This window comes from Lentinula edodes, assembly GCF_021015755.1.
Source record: "Lentinula edodes strain Le(Bin) 0899 ss11 chromosome Unknown C8R40scaffold_12, whole genome shotgun sequence".
Taxonomy (NCBI): Eukaryota; Fungi; Basidiomycota; class Agaricomycetes; order Agaricales; family Omphalotaceae; genus Lentinula; species Lentinula edodes.
The window spans coordinates 444603-461681 of NW_025764318.1; the positions used below are offsets into that span (position 1 = coordinate 444603).

Consider the following 17079-nt stretch of genomic DNA (forward strand, 5'->3'; position numbering starts at 1 on the left):
TTATGGGAAGCCATCTACCTTCATCCACTGATGTCGAATCGTCGACCCCTCCTAGATCTAGGACTGCTTATGTTATAATACGCTGAACTACTGTGTTTGGGCCGTTATTCGGAACAGCACAAACAATTATGGTCGCCCAAATACAAATATGCTATGGTGCAGTTGGCTTAGTCACCACTAGTTTTGAACAAGCGGACTGACACACTCAAATTTCAGTATTTTTCTTATCTCTCTTACAGAAAGGCTTATAATAGATACAGAAAGAGAACTGTAAGAGCAATTTCTCTCAAAGTAAAAATTGCCCAAGTAAGTTACACACGAATGGCGCACTTCCCAATTGGGAAGTGATTAGGGCTAGGGTTACCACACTCTACTGCACTAAGGGTCAGCTAAGGGTGTCTCAATGTCAGCTCAATGCTCCCTTTTGTCCATTCTGATAACAGGATATATCATCTATACATTGCATCGGGGTGCCAGGGACTCTAGAATACATCAATGAGCTTTATTCCTCTTGGAAATGCACATAAAAACACCTAAATCGCGTCTATAATTTTCAAAATTTTTTCCAAACCCCGAATGGCGCCTGTCCCAAATAGGTGGTGACTAAGCCAACTGCACCATAGGCCTCTCGCACTCTGCTTCAATTTTGCACCTACTTGCTGCTCGCCTTGTCGCCTGATTAGGTGAAATCCATTGATGAGACTGGTCAATGTCCGATAATGAGACTCATTTCATGTCGGAAACTTGAAATGGCGCTTATAATCGGCCCGTGATTAGAATTTGATTAGATGTCGATTACACCGCAATTGTAATCACATTATGACACATCTGAAACTTGAAATGGCGCTTATGATCAGCCCGTGATTAAAATCAGATTAGATGCCGATTATATAATCGCAACAGGATGTTATGATAAGATGATAATCAGATCACTGTACAGCTTTTTGAGTGGACGCTCAATTAGGCAAGGTAGGGATTTCAGACAGGTTTGCCTTTTTTGGCCTCCACAGAAAACTCTTAAACAAAACATTGTTTCCTTTCTAAATGTCTCGCCATAGGGCTGCTCCTAACACAAATAAACGTGAATGCAATATTTGCCATGGCCTATTTGCTCCACAGACCTTTGCACGGCACCAGACTGCTTGCAAACGCAAAATAGAGGAAGAAAAATCTGCGAGGTTATACAGGATGAGGGAAGCACCTTCTGAAACATCAGGTGAGGCTCTGGAGCTCAAGGAAATATGTATATACTCAGTTCATAGCTAGCTTTTGGCGACACACACCCTGAAGCTCAAGAAGATGACCCCGGCGTTGGCAATTTTGAATCAGATACAGACTTGGAACCTATTTATTTCGACAATTATCAAGAGACTTCCACAAGTATGGAAGGGGATAATCATACTCCTAGTAGGTCCTGTACTTCTATACACTTGGTCTTCTACTGACCATAAGTTACCTACTAAGTTCTCGAAGAGTTGGAATCTGAAGAGTTGGAATCGGAAATACAACTGGACGATATCAAAATTGAATATCATCCCAACAGTGGCCGGAAGCCTGTGATTGTACATTTCGATGACTTCGGAAGGAGCGAGGATGTAAACAAAGGATCGATTCCACCAAATTGCACACCATGGCATCCATGGAGGAGCCGTATGGATTTTGAAGTTGCTTCATTAGCGCTTAACTGCCACATGAATAAACAAAAAACCGACAAACTTATCAATTTGATCTATCGCGCTGCCCGTGGTCTTGACGCTTTTACATTAAAAGATCACCAAGAAATCCAGAATACTTGGGACTTAGCAGCTGAACGATTAACAAAGGTTTGTTTTATTAATCCCTCAAAAACAGATATTGATATTTTAACAGTTTCGAAAGACAGAAGTTGTAGTCCGCTATCGTGATCTAGAGCCAGAATCATATGAGCTGTATTACCGACCTGTTTGGGACTGGTTGCAAGAGTTATTACTTAATCGCGATATTGTATCCAAGATGGAATGGGATGCTCGTAGACTCTTCAAATTTGATGGTGGATCTCAGACATGGAAACGTTTCATTGAGGAAGCATGGTCAGCAAATTCATGGTGGTCATTTCAGGTGAGCTCATTAACTATCGCCAGTATAATACTGATCACAAGATACAGAGTAAACTTCCAGCCGGAGCGGTACCACTTTGTGTTGTGTTTTACGCTGATAAGAGCAAACTATCATCGTTTGGTACTGCAAAAGGTTATCCTGTCATTGTTCGATGCGCAAATTTACCCATGGATATCCAGAATGGCTCTGGTATTGCTGGAGATAGGGTCGTAGGGTGGTTACCAATTGTACGCCTAGTTAATCAGCTATTTACGCAGTGTTTGACATCAATCTAGGTTTCTGAAGATGCTGCACATAGTGGTAAGGCCGATTTTGTCAATTTCAAAAACGTTGTATGGCATGAATCGGCCGCGAAGATATTCGAGTCCATGGCAGAGTATTGTCGAACTGGGTATACAATGGTTTGTGGTGATGGAGTTCATCGGTGGATGTATCCTATTGTCCTCATCAAGTCAGCCGATTATGAAGAGCAGTAATTCATATCTATTGTATCCATCGACACGATCTCATGAATATATAGATGTGTCATCTGTCTTACTCGGGGGTTAAAAAGCTTGCACCCATGCGTAAGATGCCCAATTCCACATGACCAATTATTAGACTTTGACAATAAATACCTTGAATGAACTGCGAAGGACACTATCGAAATACTCAATAATGCTAGACAGAAGGCATTAATCTCAAAAGCAGATGAAGAAGCAGAGCTTAAAAAGTATAGTCTGCGACCATGCTTTGTATGTATTAATTTCATCATCATAACTTACTGGCTGACCTCAATTCAAAATTCCTTCTTCAAGCTCGCCCATAGTGATCCATTTGCAGGTGTTTCCTTCGACGATCTCCACTTCCAAGACAGTGGGGTTTGGGGCGATCATATATTTGAACATGCAAAGATCCAAATTGATAATCGGAGTGCAGTAACCAAAATTGATAATCGGTTTGTTTTCAGTTCTTCAAATTTGTTGTATAGCAACAAACTGTCTGTTAGGTTTAAAGAATTTCCTCGCTGGTCCAAACTCAACCATTTCGACACTGGTGTTATGAAGCTATCATTTAATGATGGTAGTAAACACTACGATATATCAAGGGTGAGTTCACGCTAGATTTATTTTCACCATCGCTGTTCATATTACAGATCATTTCTAGCTCTTTTTATTTGCCGCCCATGATGTTATATCAGAAAAGGAGAACAAAGCTGCCTATACGCTTCTCAAAGTCATGCGGAAGTACATCAACATGATCATGTATTCGGGACTGAACGTACAGACTTCTGATACAATAGCACTTGGCCATGGTGCTATCAAGAATTTTGTAGATATGCTCAAGGTTTGTGCTCTTTCGAGAATCTGACAAATCTAATGCTTTACCTACAAATAGGTGTACATATCGCTCTCACCTGATGTGAATAAAACATTCAATGTCATCAAGGTACATTACCACCAGCATCTCTACGATGACATTGAGAACAAAGGTGTTTTACGTAGAATGAGTACCAAACCAAATGAGAAGTTTCATGGCCCTTTACGCAAAATTTACCTTCGACAAACAAATTTCAAGGACACAGCAAAACAGGTATATATTTGTAATTTGTTTCTTATATCTTCTGTGCGTCTAAGATCACCGGATTCTTAGATTGTACGGTTTGAGCATCAGAGCGTTGTTGCTACCCTCATACAGGATGAAATCCAAATACTGGATAGATATAAGCATGGCGATCCAGAGCTCCCATCAGATCTGGAGACATCAATCGACAATGTCCACTTCACATTAGGCTCAAAATTGAAGCCCGTTTCCTTTGCTCAACTTGAGGGTGAAGATCTTATATTTGCACGAATACATATCCGCTTGGCAGAGTTCATGTCGACCTTACTCACAACTGCAACCAACATTGTTCGCGTCACATATACAGCTCATGATACTGTAAGTTAATATTTACAATTCATGGTATATTCTTATCGGAGCATACTTAAAGGTTATTCCATATCAATTCTTGAAAATCCGTTATGAGTCTTTAGAGACCTGGCGGCTTGCAGTTGACATCCTGCGTTGTAATCCCAGCTTTCATGGCCATCCTCGATACGACTACATCATCTTTCGTGGAATTCTGGGGCCAGTCTTTGCCCGGCTGCATTATTTACTCCTTTGTAATGCCTGCAACAGCCAATACCCGATAGCACTTGTGCAAGCTTACAAGATTGTTTATACCCGGTCACGTATAGACAAAGATCTTGGACTTCTTCACATTCGCAAGGAGCATAACCTAGAATTTATTTCGGTGCGGTCAATTGTCCGGGGAGCAGTTGTACTACCAATATCATCTGAAACTGATGATAAGTTTGTTTGGGATCCTCTGGATGGAGACATGTTTCTTCGAGTAAAAAAATACTTTCCTGGGTTTACAGATGGTAGGTAGATATATCTAGTTTACTTGCTCTCCGCAATCATTATTATGTCATAATCTTGAGATTTTTTGTGGGTCCAAGTTGCCACAAGCTCTCATCCGTCTACTTTGAGTACTCTTCATTCAACATGTTTGAAGATGAAGGCAATATCTCAGATGCCTCTGATGATCCTGAATTTGTACCATATACACTACCTGACTTGGAGAAGGTTACGATGCATGATTTGCGACAGGTGAGTGTCATTTATTAATCTTGCTTTGTTTTTGTCTCATTTACATTACATCAGGCTCTCGAAAAGGTTCAAGATCAGAATCAGCAGCTCCTTGGTCACAACTCAAAGCTCAGGATGCAAAATTCAGACTTGAAATCACAGCTTGCCCTAGCAAAACGACACAAGCATTTAGGGAAGACAGTGGGAAACGCAGATCCAAATATAAACCATGAACTTGTGGTGAAGCTGGCGAAGAAGTACACTGTGATGGTATATCCTTGGCCTACTTCAAATCTTTTTATGAGCTTTCCGCCAAACAATTTACCTGATCCCGAATCCCCGGTAACGAGCTTGCCTCGTTTTTGTGTGAAAGAGAAAGGAAGGAATCTAATGGGCACTCCAACCAACCAATCTAATACACAATATGCGAGTTCACTGCTATCAAATTTATTTAATAGCAAGGGGTAGCGTTGGCAAAGGTTCCGCAAAGCTTTGAGAGCTAAGCACGAAGCTTTGATCAATCAATTTGAATCGTTCTAAGGGTTCGATATATTCCTTTGATCAAGGTAGATTCAGCACGATTTGTGCTTTGGTTTGTATTGATTTGGGTATATCAAGAATTGGGGGTTTGAATCAAAGTAAATTAAAACCGAAACACACAGACCCCTACGGAGGGCTAGAACTATGTGCTGGCACAACCACACAGCGTGATTTGCCCTTAAGACCAACGACTGATCCTAAGTTCGAAGAATACCCAACAACTGGATAGACTTCTCGCAGTCACAAGGAGCAGAACACGACGTTCCTATACTCACAAGTGCCGGGCCCGAATGGCTGCTAGCGAAGAGGTTTCAGTCTGGCGGGAGTGTGTCTTTCCTTTTTACGGATTAGCACTGCAACGTCGTCCCAAAATCACTTGTATTCCAGATACATCGGATCGCTATTTATACATACAGAATATAGAGTCGCATAGTACAATTAATTTAATACAATAAACGTTCGGAACCGCAAGGAAACTTCTACACTCAGTCAGATACCATTTAATTTGAATCTACATGTCCTTATTTGGTCCATATTGGTTCCAAGATTCTAGTATACCTCCAAACATAGGTAGGTACTTCAATATTCATTTAATTTAATTGTTTTTAGAGAATGACTCGAATGGTGTTCAACTGTCATTGCGGTTCAACACTTACTTCGATCGTTTGTCATCTCGTCCGGAGGCAAATCAGCTCTCCTCGATTCTAATCCTATCAATCTGATTCATCTGGATTAAACTAATTGCTTCTCTCTTTCAATAGACACCCATTGTGCCTATACTCAATCAAGGGAGTTACACATAGTATTCATTTAATTGCATTCTTCAATATTTTCTACGTCAGGACTCTTTGACATTCATTTGATATGTCTTCGGAGCCTCGCAGTACTTCGATCGTTCTTCTAGTCATTTTCCTCAACCATGCAACTTGATTGGTCTATTAGACTAAATCGCAGTCCTTTAGATTAATGCATGATCTTGTTCTAGAAGGAGTATTTGATAATTCCTGAGTTCTAGAAAGTCATTTCGAGTCAATCCTCGGTTCATGGTCACTTGAGTAAGTTCTTCCAAACTCCTGCCAGTGTAAGGTCCAATAAGAATACCCTTGGTATGTCATACGTGAATGGTCATCCTTCGGATGTAGTCCGAGTCTGGTATAATCCTGCTTGACAAACAGGTAGACTGCTATCCGTAGGTAGTATCGGGGATGGGTAAACTAACCAACTTGTGGTAGTATGGGTATATGGTCCCTTCAACTTATTAGACTGATTCAGTATTGACTTTGACTGTCAATCTGGGTCTCAATTACAGTCCTCTCGATACAAATCTATACGTGAAAATGTCACAATTCACAGCATAGATGTCTAGCCAAAATTTAGGCGTGTCATCCCCCCCAAACTAAAGAATTTGACCGTCCTCGGTCATTCGTAGTTTTGTATCGGGAAAGGATACCCAATCTGTTATTAGATTGATTCGACAAGACTATATCTCCTTTTAATGTAAATCACTGGGTTTGGATCTCTACTTCTCCGTGCTCTCCAATCAATTTGGATGCCCTCAAATGGGTTTCTAGCGCTCATCTTATCAATTTATTCACACGCCTGCTATGAATCGTAGCAGTTTAGCGCTCAATTTGAATTGAATACATTTTCGGTATTCGTATCACATTTCGAAAATGTATTTCACAATCTTTTCATCATCTAGTCACAGAACGAGCTTCCATTTCACGAAGAACTGCTCTGACGTACGCACTGATTCAGTGTGTACGTTTATTTGGTTCGGGGCACGGGGTTCAATGAAATTTTTCGTTGAAGTCCGTTTTCCCTCTTTATTCCTTCTTTCATCTCGTTCTTATCAAAATGGCTTCAACCTCGAGTCCAACTCGATCTTCGGCCACAACCACGCGTTTACCATGCTCTCTAATGGAAGCTCAGGTGATGCTCGCGGGTATCTCGTTTAAATCCACTCTGCCTCTTTTCTTTGAAAGCGCTGTATTTCAACGACTTCAACAAGGCGATTACTCCCCTCCTATCATTGATTCAAATAACTCTCCGGATTACGATGGATCTGGTCCCTTCCCCGCTTTTTCGTATCCCCGCTCTTTAGTTCCATTCTGTTTCCCTTTCGAAACTTTACGCCCTTTGTCGGTAGCATCAGGCTTGGATTTGTATTGTTCTGCCCAAATGGCAGTTCGAACATTGCAGGTTTTGACGGACGATTCTCCTTCAGACGATTCTCCTCACAGAGTCCTCGGGAGATTACGATGTTTTTGAGGAGGCTGCACCATTTTTGGTACGTAAACTGAAAATCCCTCCTACATCGTTATATTAATGGTTCTCATTAGGTCTATATCCGGGACTTCTGGATCGGTCGGGCTAATTGCCCTTTATTCGCGGAGCAGGTTCTATTGTCGGCAGAATCCCTATCTCTTGGTCTTCCCATTTTTCTTCGTGACAACCTGACGCAACAATGGGGGGTTCCACCTGAGCATCGGTCTTCAGCTGGAGTAAGTGTTCTTTCCCATTGAATTCTCTTTATTCTCATTCCGTTTCATCTACAGGGTGTTCCCAAATTCGAACGATTCCCTGCCCTTCCAATTCCGTTTTGTCTGCGTTTTCGTGAGGGAAGCGCAATGATGCGCATGGTTTCGTCTACGGATTTAGACCCATTTGTCTCACTTCGAGGCCAAAATGCTCTTTCTGGAGTTCCGAAAACTGTTTCCTCTCCCAAGGTTTCCGATTTAATCTCGCCTTCCCCTGCCAACAAAGCACAGGCTGTGCCCCCCAGGGCACTTCGAAGGAATCGGGAAATCGAAAGCCTCAAGGCTGACGCTTCCTCGTTTCGTGAGTATCTTTTTAATTTCTTCATTTCTATTTGATTATTCATTTTGTTTGTCTTCAGTTGCTTCTCCCCAGTCCATCCATTCAAAAGACTCCGATAATGAGCTCTTAAGAGGATCCCCTTCTGTAGACCCAGCTCCTCGAACTTCCACGTCTACTAAGGTTCCTGTGGACAGCAAGAAGCCTAAATCCAAGACTACCATCAAAGTAGTTGAAGATTCTAAAGCTTCTATTTCCTCTCCTGCGGGTATGGCTTACAAAAGGGTCCGTCTTCCCCCTCGTTCGAGGAAAATCGCGCCAGCTACCGCAAAAGGCAAGTCCCGACAAGTAGTCGTTTCTGAAGACGACTCTGCTTCCAATGAAGTAGAGTCTGAAGACGAGGAAGAAGACGAGGATGAGGAGGAGGACTCTGCGCCTCCTCCAAAACGCCTCAAAACGACATCTTCCATCTCTGGTAAAATTTCATTCTTCATTTCTCTTCTCATGTTTTAATTCAATTTGATTGTAGCTTCGCTACCTCGTCGTTCAGTTAAACGGGTGTCCGTTCCCAAACGAGTTTCTAAGGCTGCGGTGAAGCCCGTTCCCGAGCGTTCCCCAGAGAGTACCTTCCAACCGGTACTACTAGCGGATGCTCAAGGACGACTACGACTTCCAGAGCAGTCAACTGGTGCTTTCACACCTTTTCCAAAGTTTGCACATGCCAGGGTAAGTTGTTGTTATTCAATTTAATTCATTCCAAGTGCTAACTCTATTAATTTAATAGAATAGCGCTGCTTTAACTCGAGAAAACCCTCTGCTTGCTATCAATCCTGACTTCGTCGAGCTGGGCTCCATTTTGGAGACTCAGAATGCTCGTTTCACGATGCAGGACTTGATGCAGGTTAATCGGGTGATTCGCGACGTGGGTTTCCTTTTAAATGTTTTTATTTTAATTTAATTGTTCATTATGCTTTCTTTTCATGTAGCCTTCAATTCCCAGTCAAGCTTGCGTTTCGGCGCTTGCTCGAGGGGATTTGGAAGCCAATTCGGCCCCTCTTCCAGGGTACAAATGTCAAGCCTGCTCCTCACGGAGTTTGAAGTGCCTGGGATCCTTGGACGTGGAGCTAGCCATGGATGCGCTCAATGCGCTCCATAAGGCTTCGACTAGCAGTACGCATAGTAAGTTTTTGTATTCTATTTGATTTTATTCATTTAATTTAATTCGTTTGATTCTATTTAGATCTAGCAAACTCATTACGACGAGCTACCGACCTGAACGACCAATTAAAGCAGATTGGGTCCCTTTTTGACACTACGCGGGAACTCTTCTTGCGGTCCATTTTGGACTTGCAGAATGCAGGAGAGGACCCCGTTGTTGTGTTGGAGGCACTCAAGGCCGCCGAGCCCAATCGTCGGGCGATCAATCTAAATGAGTGGACCCTTATGGCCACTCTATTCCGTTGGCCCAGTCCATTCAATCTGAGTGGGCTGGATTTCGACAATCGTACCCCCGGTGAATGGATCGAACTGCTTTGCAGCATCCATTCCGGAGAATCAACTGCGCACATCGACGAACACGGACACCTGGTCGAGGCTTCCCCACCTCCGGATTCTGCTACCGAGGCTTTGGAAGGCCTCAAGGAAGTCGAGAGGGGGTTTGCGGACGAGGGTGCTAGCAGTCCAGTAGGGGGATCGGTTCCTATGGAGCTGGATCTCCCTACTATCGAGAGTTTGGCCGAGCGAACTCTGTCTCCTGAAAAGGGGGCAGAGTCAGCGCAGATTCTCTAGTCGTAGCTGGCTCCTTGGGCGTCGTTTTTGTTTTTTATTTTAATTTTGTCATACACGGACGGGCTTCCATGCCCACTGTCTTTACGCCATCACAGCTGTATAGTAGATGCATCATCTTACCATCGCCATTCATTTTATGATGTTCGTTTGTAACAGTATATCACCAGAGTTTCAATCTAATTATTGATCCTCTCCCTCACTAAGTGCTTCGTCAGAGTCTGTATCTGAGAGTCTCAGATGCGGTATGGCATCGAATATATAATCATTTTCTGGTGTCATCCAATATTCATCTTCGTCTTCTACCATTAAATCTAATTGTTCGGCAGTTAAGTCGATAAGTTCGTGAATATTGTTTGGCAATTCAATTGGTTCATTTCGCGTGAAATGCGGCAATACCCTGAAGGCACCGACCTTCTCTTTGAGTACTGTTCCATCCATTTCAGCAATGATATAAGAGCCACCCTTAGTCCGTCTGATTACGACCATAGGTCCTCTATATCTTGGATACATCTTTCTATCCAAACTCTTTTCAATTCCAGAATTCCTAACCTGGACCAATTGACCTGGTTTGAAATCCCAATCTTTAATTGTATGTCTATATTTTCGTTCGAATCTTCGTAGCTCTGCAACTTTATTTGCATCTACTCTACATCGTACTTTCTCAATGAATGAGTTATGTTTCGACAGAGCTTGAGCACGATATCCAATTAATTCATTTCTAGTTAAGATTCTATTAGGTGGATTCACCAACCAAGTTGATTCCACTATATCAAAGGGAAGCAACGGTTCAGCTCCTGTTACCAGGAAATATGGAGAACAACCTAGACCACGTCTCGGTGTTACTCTATCCGCCCATAGTATCATTTTCAAAAAGTAGAACCATTTAGATACATCTCCACCAGTTGCTTTAATTAAAGCCTGGCATATGTCCAAATGCGCTCTTTCAATCTTTCCATTAGCTTGAGAGTTGTAGGCGGAAATTCTTATTCCTTTAATTCCATACTTCTCTTCTAACCAAGCTAGCATGTTTTTCATTTGACCTGCATTATCGGTCACCACTTCTTCAGGACATCCCCAACGACAAATTATATCGTTAAAGAACCATTCTCCTAAAGTTCTAGCATTTTCATGTTTTACTGCCCGGGCCTCAGACCACGAAGACAGTGAATCCCTTCCATGGATGATGTATTTACATCCATTAGACGGAATCGACATTATCATTGTATCGACATGTACCTTTTGAAACAATGAAGGTGTATGCATCAGAGTAGGAGGTGCTTTCAACAGCTTCATCTGTCTATTTTGACACTCCTTACATGATCTCACATACCATTCCACGTCTTTATATATGTCAGGCTACCAGAATCGTTTCTGCAAGAAATCATTCGTTGCAAAGACTCCTTTATGTCCTAAACAATCATGTGCACTATTCAACATGTGCATACGTTTTTCTTTCTCCACCACTAATTGTGGTTGATCCGGTTGATCAGTATTCCTATGGTACAACCTTCCTCGGTCGTCCACTTGAAATTTCTTAATTAATCTAATAAATTTAATCCGTTCATCTTTTGACATTTCACCCAGAGATTCATCTGATGGGTTCGACAAGTACTTCCCAATCAAAGGAATTAATTCGTCTAATCTATTACCCTCAGAAGATCTATGTGCTTCTGGGTACGGATTATTTTGTACAAATTCCTCGTCAAAAGTAGGGAACAAATTCCTACTGAAGACTTCACATGTTGCGTCTTTGGATTCTAACATGTGGTTCCTACGAATCTCGTAGCTGCGCTCTTCATCAAGAGCTTCTTGTACATCTAATTCAATATCATCAGCTTCTTGAGCTGTTTCGTATAAGTAACCACTTCTAGGGTCAATTTGATCTTTGAAGTCATCAAATTGATACGGCTCTTCCGTTTCCCCATCTCCCATAATAAAATTAATTGGTTCCCCACCATCCTCATCAACGTAATCTTCTGGATTTAATTCTGGACGTTTTGTTTGCCATCCACCAGGTGTGATTCGTGATAATCCATCAGGACCATGGGTTGCACCTTTTACATGGATTAATGTAAAGTGATAGTTTCGTACATGCTCAATCCAACGGTTTATGGTTGCATTAGGACCACAACTAGGATTGTCTAACATGCCTTTAATATAACTTGCATCGGTTTCAACTGTTAAACGTCTACATCCATAGACATGATAATAACTAGCTTCCAATGCTAATTTCAAGCCATACAATTCTCTCTTAGATTGCGAGAATCGTGCTTCACGTTCATTCAAAGTCATTGATCCAAAGTAATTGAAAAACTTCTTCTTTTCAGTCGGATCAATTTGATAGATATACCATCCCACAGCTTTGTAAGAGGTATCCACTGCTAAGTAAACATCCCAATCAAAATTAATTGGTCTCAAAGCTGGACAGTCTCGGATTCCATCCTTTAATTCGTCCATTGCTTTGTCACATTTTTCATTCCATTCAAATGGAACGTTACTTGTCAACTTAGTCAAAGGAGCTGCTTTCTTAGCAAAGTTCGCAATGAACATTCTCAATTGACTTGCAGTCCCTAAGAATGCTCGAACCTCAGTCTTATCACGACATGAAGGCCATTCTAGGACTACTTGAGCAATATGTTCTTCGGGCATACTGCCTTCATAGGTACATCTATGTCCTACGACAATTGTTTCCTCACAACAAAGAAACGCTTTGGTTCCACTGAAGGTTCCACCTGCATATTTCATTCGTTGTATTACTCTATTCATATTTTGGAAATGTTCCCAAACAAATTGTCTAATTCCAGGATTTTCTGGAATAGTTTCGTAACCTCCTTCTGGTAATTCATATCGAGTTGATGGTCCCTTTACAGGTACATCATCAATGTAAGGAATTGTTACGTGTGGTATTTCATGTCGTAGAATATATGTCACATCATCGTGAAATATAGGTACAGAATTCGTCCACCCCATAGGTAGTTTTACTAACCTATGTGGTCCATACGGCGTTTGAAACGTCGTCATGTCTCTAGACAATTGATCTAATTCTCGTTCATCATATCCAACATATAAATCTAAGGTTCCTCCACAAGATCTTCCACTGAAGGATCTTGCTAGATCTGCAGTTGCAGGAGGTACGCCTGAGTGTTGGATGGTAACCTTATTCAAAGGTTCCAAACTATGTACTAATCGTAGACTCTTGCCATCTTTCTTAATGACACAGAACCATTTCGAACGATAACTAGCATTCGATGGTTCGTATATTCCTGAGTCAATTTTACTTTTAATTATTTTGCACACATCCTCGAAGATACCTGGCAGAATAGGTATATTCCTTTCAACCCACGGTTCATGTGGAATTACAGGTACTTTCACAGGTGGAAAGAATTCATTTTTAAAGGTCCCAGCTTCACTTGGTTCCCAAGCAAAACCTGCTTCCTGTTTACACATCATTTCGTGCATAAGATCTCTTTCTTGTTCCCATAAAAATCCTTCAGGATGATTCTTATCTATAATCTCTTTCCTTTCTTCCGTATATCTTCCCGTAGGAACAAACGGTTTAGGATGTTTCGACAATTCAGGTAGTTCCAATAACGGATCACCATGAATGTGTCTTTCAATTCGAAATTCATCTGGTAACGTCGCCTTTATAGGGTTAACCTTTTTATCAACTGGTTTATACTTCGTAAACACTTCTTCTGTGTTCGAGTTGATTGGTTTCTCGACTCCTATGGCTTCATTATCCACTTGTTTATTCGTTTCATCTATTAAATTGATAGGAGATCTATCCTGCTGATTCAATTTAATACGTTCTTCAAGTTTGTTTGTTGGAGGTTCATTCAGTACATCTGCCTGAACATTCTCCTTCTTGTCCTTCGAGTCCTGGGCTTTTCCTTTCTTTCGTTGCCTCGACTCATATCTTACTTTCTCAAAACTCGGTTGAGATCTTTGGAATGATTCAGTTCCTCTTTTGAGTATTTCATATCGAACCATTCTCTTCCTAGTTCTTTGAGAGTTTTTAGGTTTATTCCAATTATCATCTCTGATCGTTTCAGAGGTATTTTCGTTATTACATTGATTCTGTGTGGTTTCTGTGGATTCAGATTTATCGCAATTCTCCCCCAAACTAAATTTTTGCAGTATAGGTTCGACAAATCGCCTCTTCTGAACTTTCTTTCGTACGGGTTTAGGCTTGATCCTTCCATTTTGAAGGAAGAACGACTTTATAGGATTTAAATTGAATTGTTCATTATTCAATTGATCGTCAAATTCGCCTAAAACTCCATCTCTCCATACACAGAATACTTGTTTATCCCCAATCGTCTTTTGATTAAGGTAACAATCAATTATTTCTTCAGCTTGCTCATCTTGAGATTTCAAATGTTCCCTAGATGCAAGAACATATGCTTCAGAAAGCTCCTTCTTAGAGAACGTTTCTTGTTCACATCATTTGTATCCATCTAATACGATGTTTTGCTTTTCATCAAAGTGGAAGCTTATAGCGTATTCATCCTCTCCTTGGTCGCTACTCAACTCATCGAGGAATGAAAATTTCCTTTTAAATCATTTTCACCTGTCGATTTTTCATTATCAGGTGTTACATTCTTTGGTTCATTATATCGTGAAGTATTAATTTGAATGTTTCGACCTTTCTGGCCACGAGGATAGGTTCCTACAGTAACCCTCTTGTGTGAGTTCGGATCGCTGATTGTTATCTCGGAATCTCCGTTTCCAAAGGTCTTAATTTCACTTTCCACCAAGACGTCAAAAGGTCTCCCTAATAACACTTGAAATGGCGCTTTATTCTGTACGTGTAGCTGTAAGTACACCGTAACTTCACCAAATTTAAATGGAATATTTCTTGCTAAACCAAGAGTTTGGTTTAATTTTCCACTTGCATCTTGCATTCTGATCGTGAATTCTGGATCCCAAGTAATTCCTAGACCTATAGCTATCAATTGGTCTATCACAACAATCTGTGAACCTTGGTCCAATACACTTTCAATCTCTTCATCTTTATTATTGATTTCAGGAGTAACAGCACGTAGTCCATTTGATTGATTCGCTACTACCACTGGATGATCACTATGGTCTTCATATGCCACACTCTGATTAGCAACTATGGCAATGTTCCTTCGTTCATCATCAATGGAAAGGTCTCGTAGAAAACTTTCCACAATGTCTTTCTGCACTATAGATCCCACAGGAATGTCATTACGACTTTCAGTCAGGACTTCAAACATATCCGTCTGATCCTGCCAAAGATCTCAATTCTAATGCATGTATCAATCATCTGTACCCTAGATGGATCATCCAAAATTTCAGTTTCTCCATCTTCGGATAAAGTTGATACGTAGTTATTCGTTTTAGTCCTTGGACGGACTCTCCTATTGCGTATCTTGCGCATAATAATCTTTCTGATAGCAGGTGATAAAGCTGCTAATTCTTCTGTACTCAAATCAACTTTAGCATCGAATATCTTCTTTGCTATATCTTCTTCTACTACCTGGTCTCGAGACTTCATTCCTAATTTTATAGGCTGGAGTATATCCATGACTATCAATTTGATTCGTCTGGTCTCTTGGTACCTTCGTAGGTGTATTAATTTGAATAGGACGATACGTCCTAGGTTGAACATGATCATATGGTCTATGTTCGCTATTAATTTGATTCGTTGGTCTTGACGAAGGAATTAATTTAATAGTATCCTCGTCATCAGATTCATCAACATCTTCGATCGTGACTGAGGGCTTCTTCAAAGGCCGATCTATGGACTTTGGAGCCTCAAATCTTACTGTTTTCTGATTTCCATTGGTCGTTTCAACCAATTTCCCTGGTATTAAACCTGGTTTCTTGGGTATATGCACCCCATCAAATACTAATCTTTTCGTATTTTCATTAAATTGATTTCGTTTTGCTTTCTCACTTTCCTCCGGAGCTACAGCATTGGATCTTAAAGTTCTCATGGACCGATCCTGCTCCTTCATTGGAGTACTTATTTTTTTCCATTTGAACTATCTTGGTTGAACACACGGACATCATCTTCTCGGTGTGCTTCCAAATTCCCAAGTCTATCTGATAGTTCCTCTATTCTTGTCATCCAAACAGCTAGATTGACGTTAGGATTCATCTGCTGGTCCATGACTTTATCATCTTCGTCATCTTCCATGTTTGCAAAATAGGATTCAGCACGATCCCATCCCAAGTCTTTCGCCATTTGTTCAATTTTCTTGTAACGAGGTACATTTGGATCGTCTCGAGGCATTCTAGCGTTGTCTCTTAGTTTGTAACGCTTCGAGTCACCTCCTTCAGGCATCATCCAACCTCTTTTCGTAAATTCCAGCAAGTGTGGACATTCATTCATAAAATGATCTGTCGACTTGCACAAGAAACATGCCCACTGAGTTCCATTCGAACTTCTCGGTGTCGTATTTCTTTCAAATCTATTAGATTGATTCGAGGGACCACTCGGTGGTATCGAATTAATCATTCCTTTAGCATTTTCTTTGGCCATCTGTGCCATTACTGCTGTTAACTGCGTCATAATGTCTGCTCCTTCTTTGAAGTGCGACTGTAATGACTTCACAGCTCTAATTTCTTTCATGTTTGCCTCCATGAGGTCTTTATTCAACGCAACCATCTGCTGTTGTTCCTCCGTTAATTCCCTTGGGATCAAACTTTCTAATTTAATTCCCAGAAGATCCTTAAATTCGTCTTCTACTTTGGGTTTCAATGCTTGAAGATAGTTCCTATCTGTCTTGGGAACATCTGCAGCAAACGGTAAATTAATGTGTCCCCTACTAAATGAATTAGGGTTATTAATTGGTGGGCTCGAAGAAGCAATGGAAAGTGTTTGATAGTAGTTATCAAATGAACTCCCAATCATATACTTCTCGGCCGCATTCATTACTTCGTCAATCTTAAAAGGGTCTTCCTTTCGTCTATCTGACATAGAAGTAACTGATACATCTTTCACAACTGTTTCTAGCACGCCTCTCCTTACTTCGGGAGTCATAGGTGCCAAGAACAATCTTACTGCATCACTGTTTGTGATCATTTTCGGTTCATCCATCAGCTTTTTCATTTCAGCATCGAAGAGGAGTCTGAAGATTCTCATCTTCTCCTGTTCACCTGCATCAATTGGATTAAATTGATGGACCAATTGTTCAAGCAATAATCTAGATCCTCTTTCGTCTCCTACAGATTGCGGAAACATATTCTTTAGAT

The 17079-nt window shown here is 41.0% G+C and overlaps 1 protein-coding gene across 1 annotated transcript; it reads left to right on the forward strand.

Annotated features, from left to right (window-relative positions):
* Nucleotides 1-1044: 1044 nt before the first annotated feature.
* C8R40DRAFT_1068484 (uncharacterized protein) lies at nt 1045-4864 on the forward strand (the record flags this gene model as incomplete). The annotated part of the gene is made up of 17 exons (XM_046226019.1): nt 1045-1216; nt 1267-1407; nt 1465-1823; nt 1870-2097; nt 2139-2324; nt 2373-2569; nt 2618-2663; nt 2733-2831; nt 2895-3034; nt 3068-3185; nt 3244-3423; nt 3475-3669; nt 3730-4017; nt 4070-4372; nt 4500-4502; nt 4637-4731; nt 4786-4864. 17 exons carry the CDS (start codon nt 1045-1047, stop codon nt 4862-4864), a joined length of 2829 nt encoding a protein of 942 aa, XP_046087798.1.
* Nucleotides 4865-17079: the final 12215 nt, after the last annotated feature.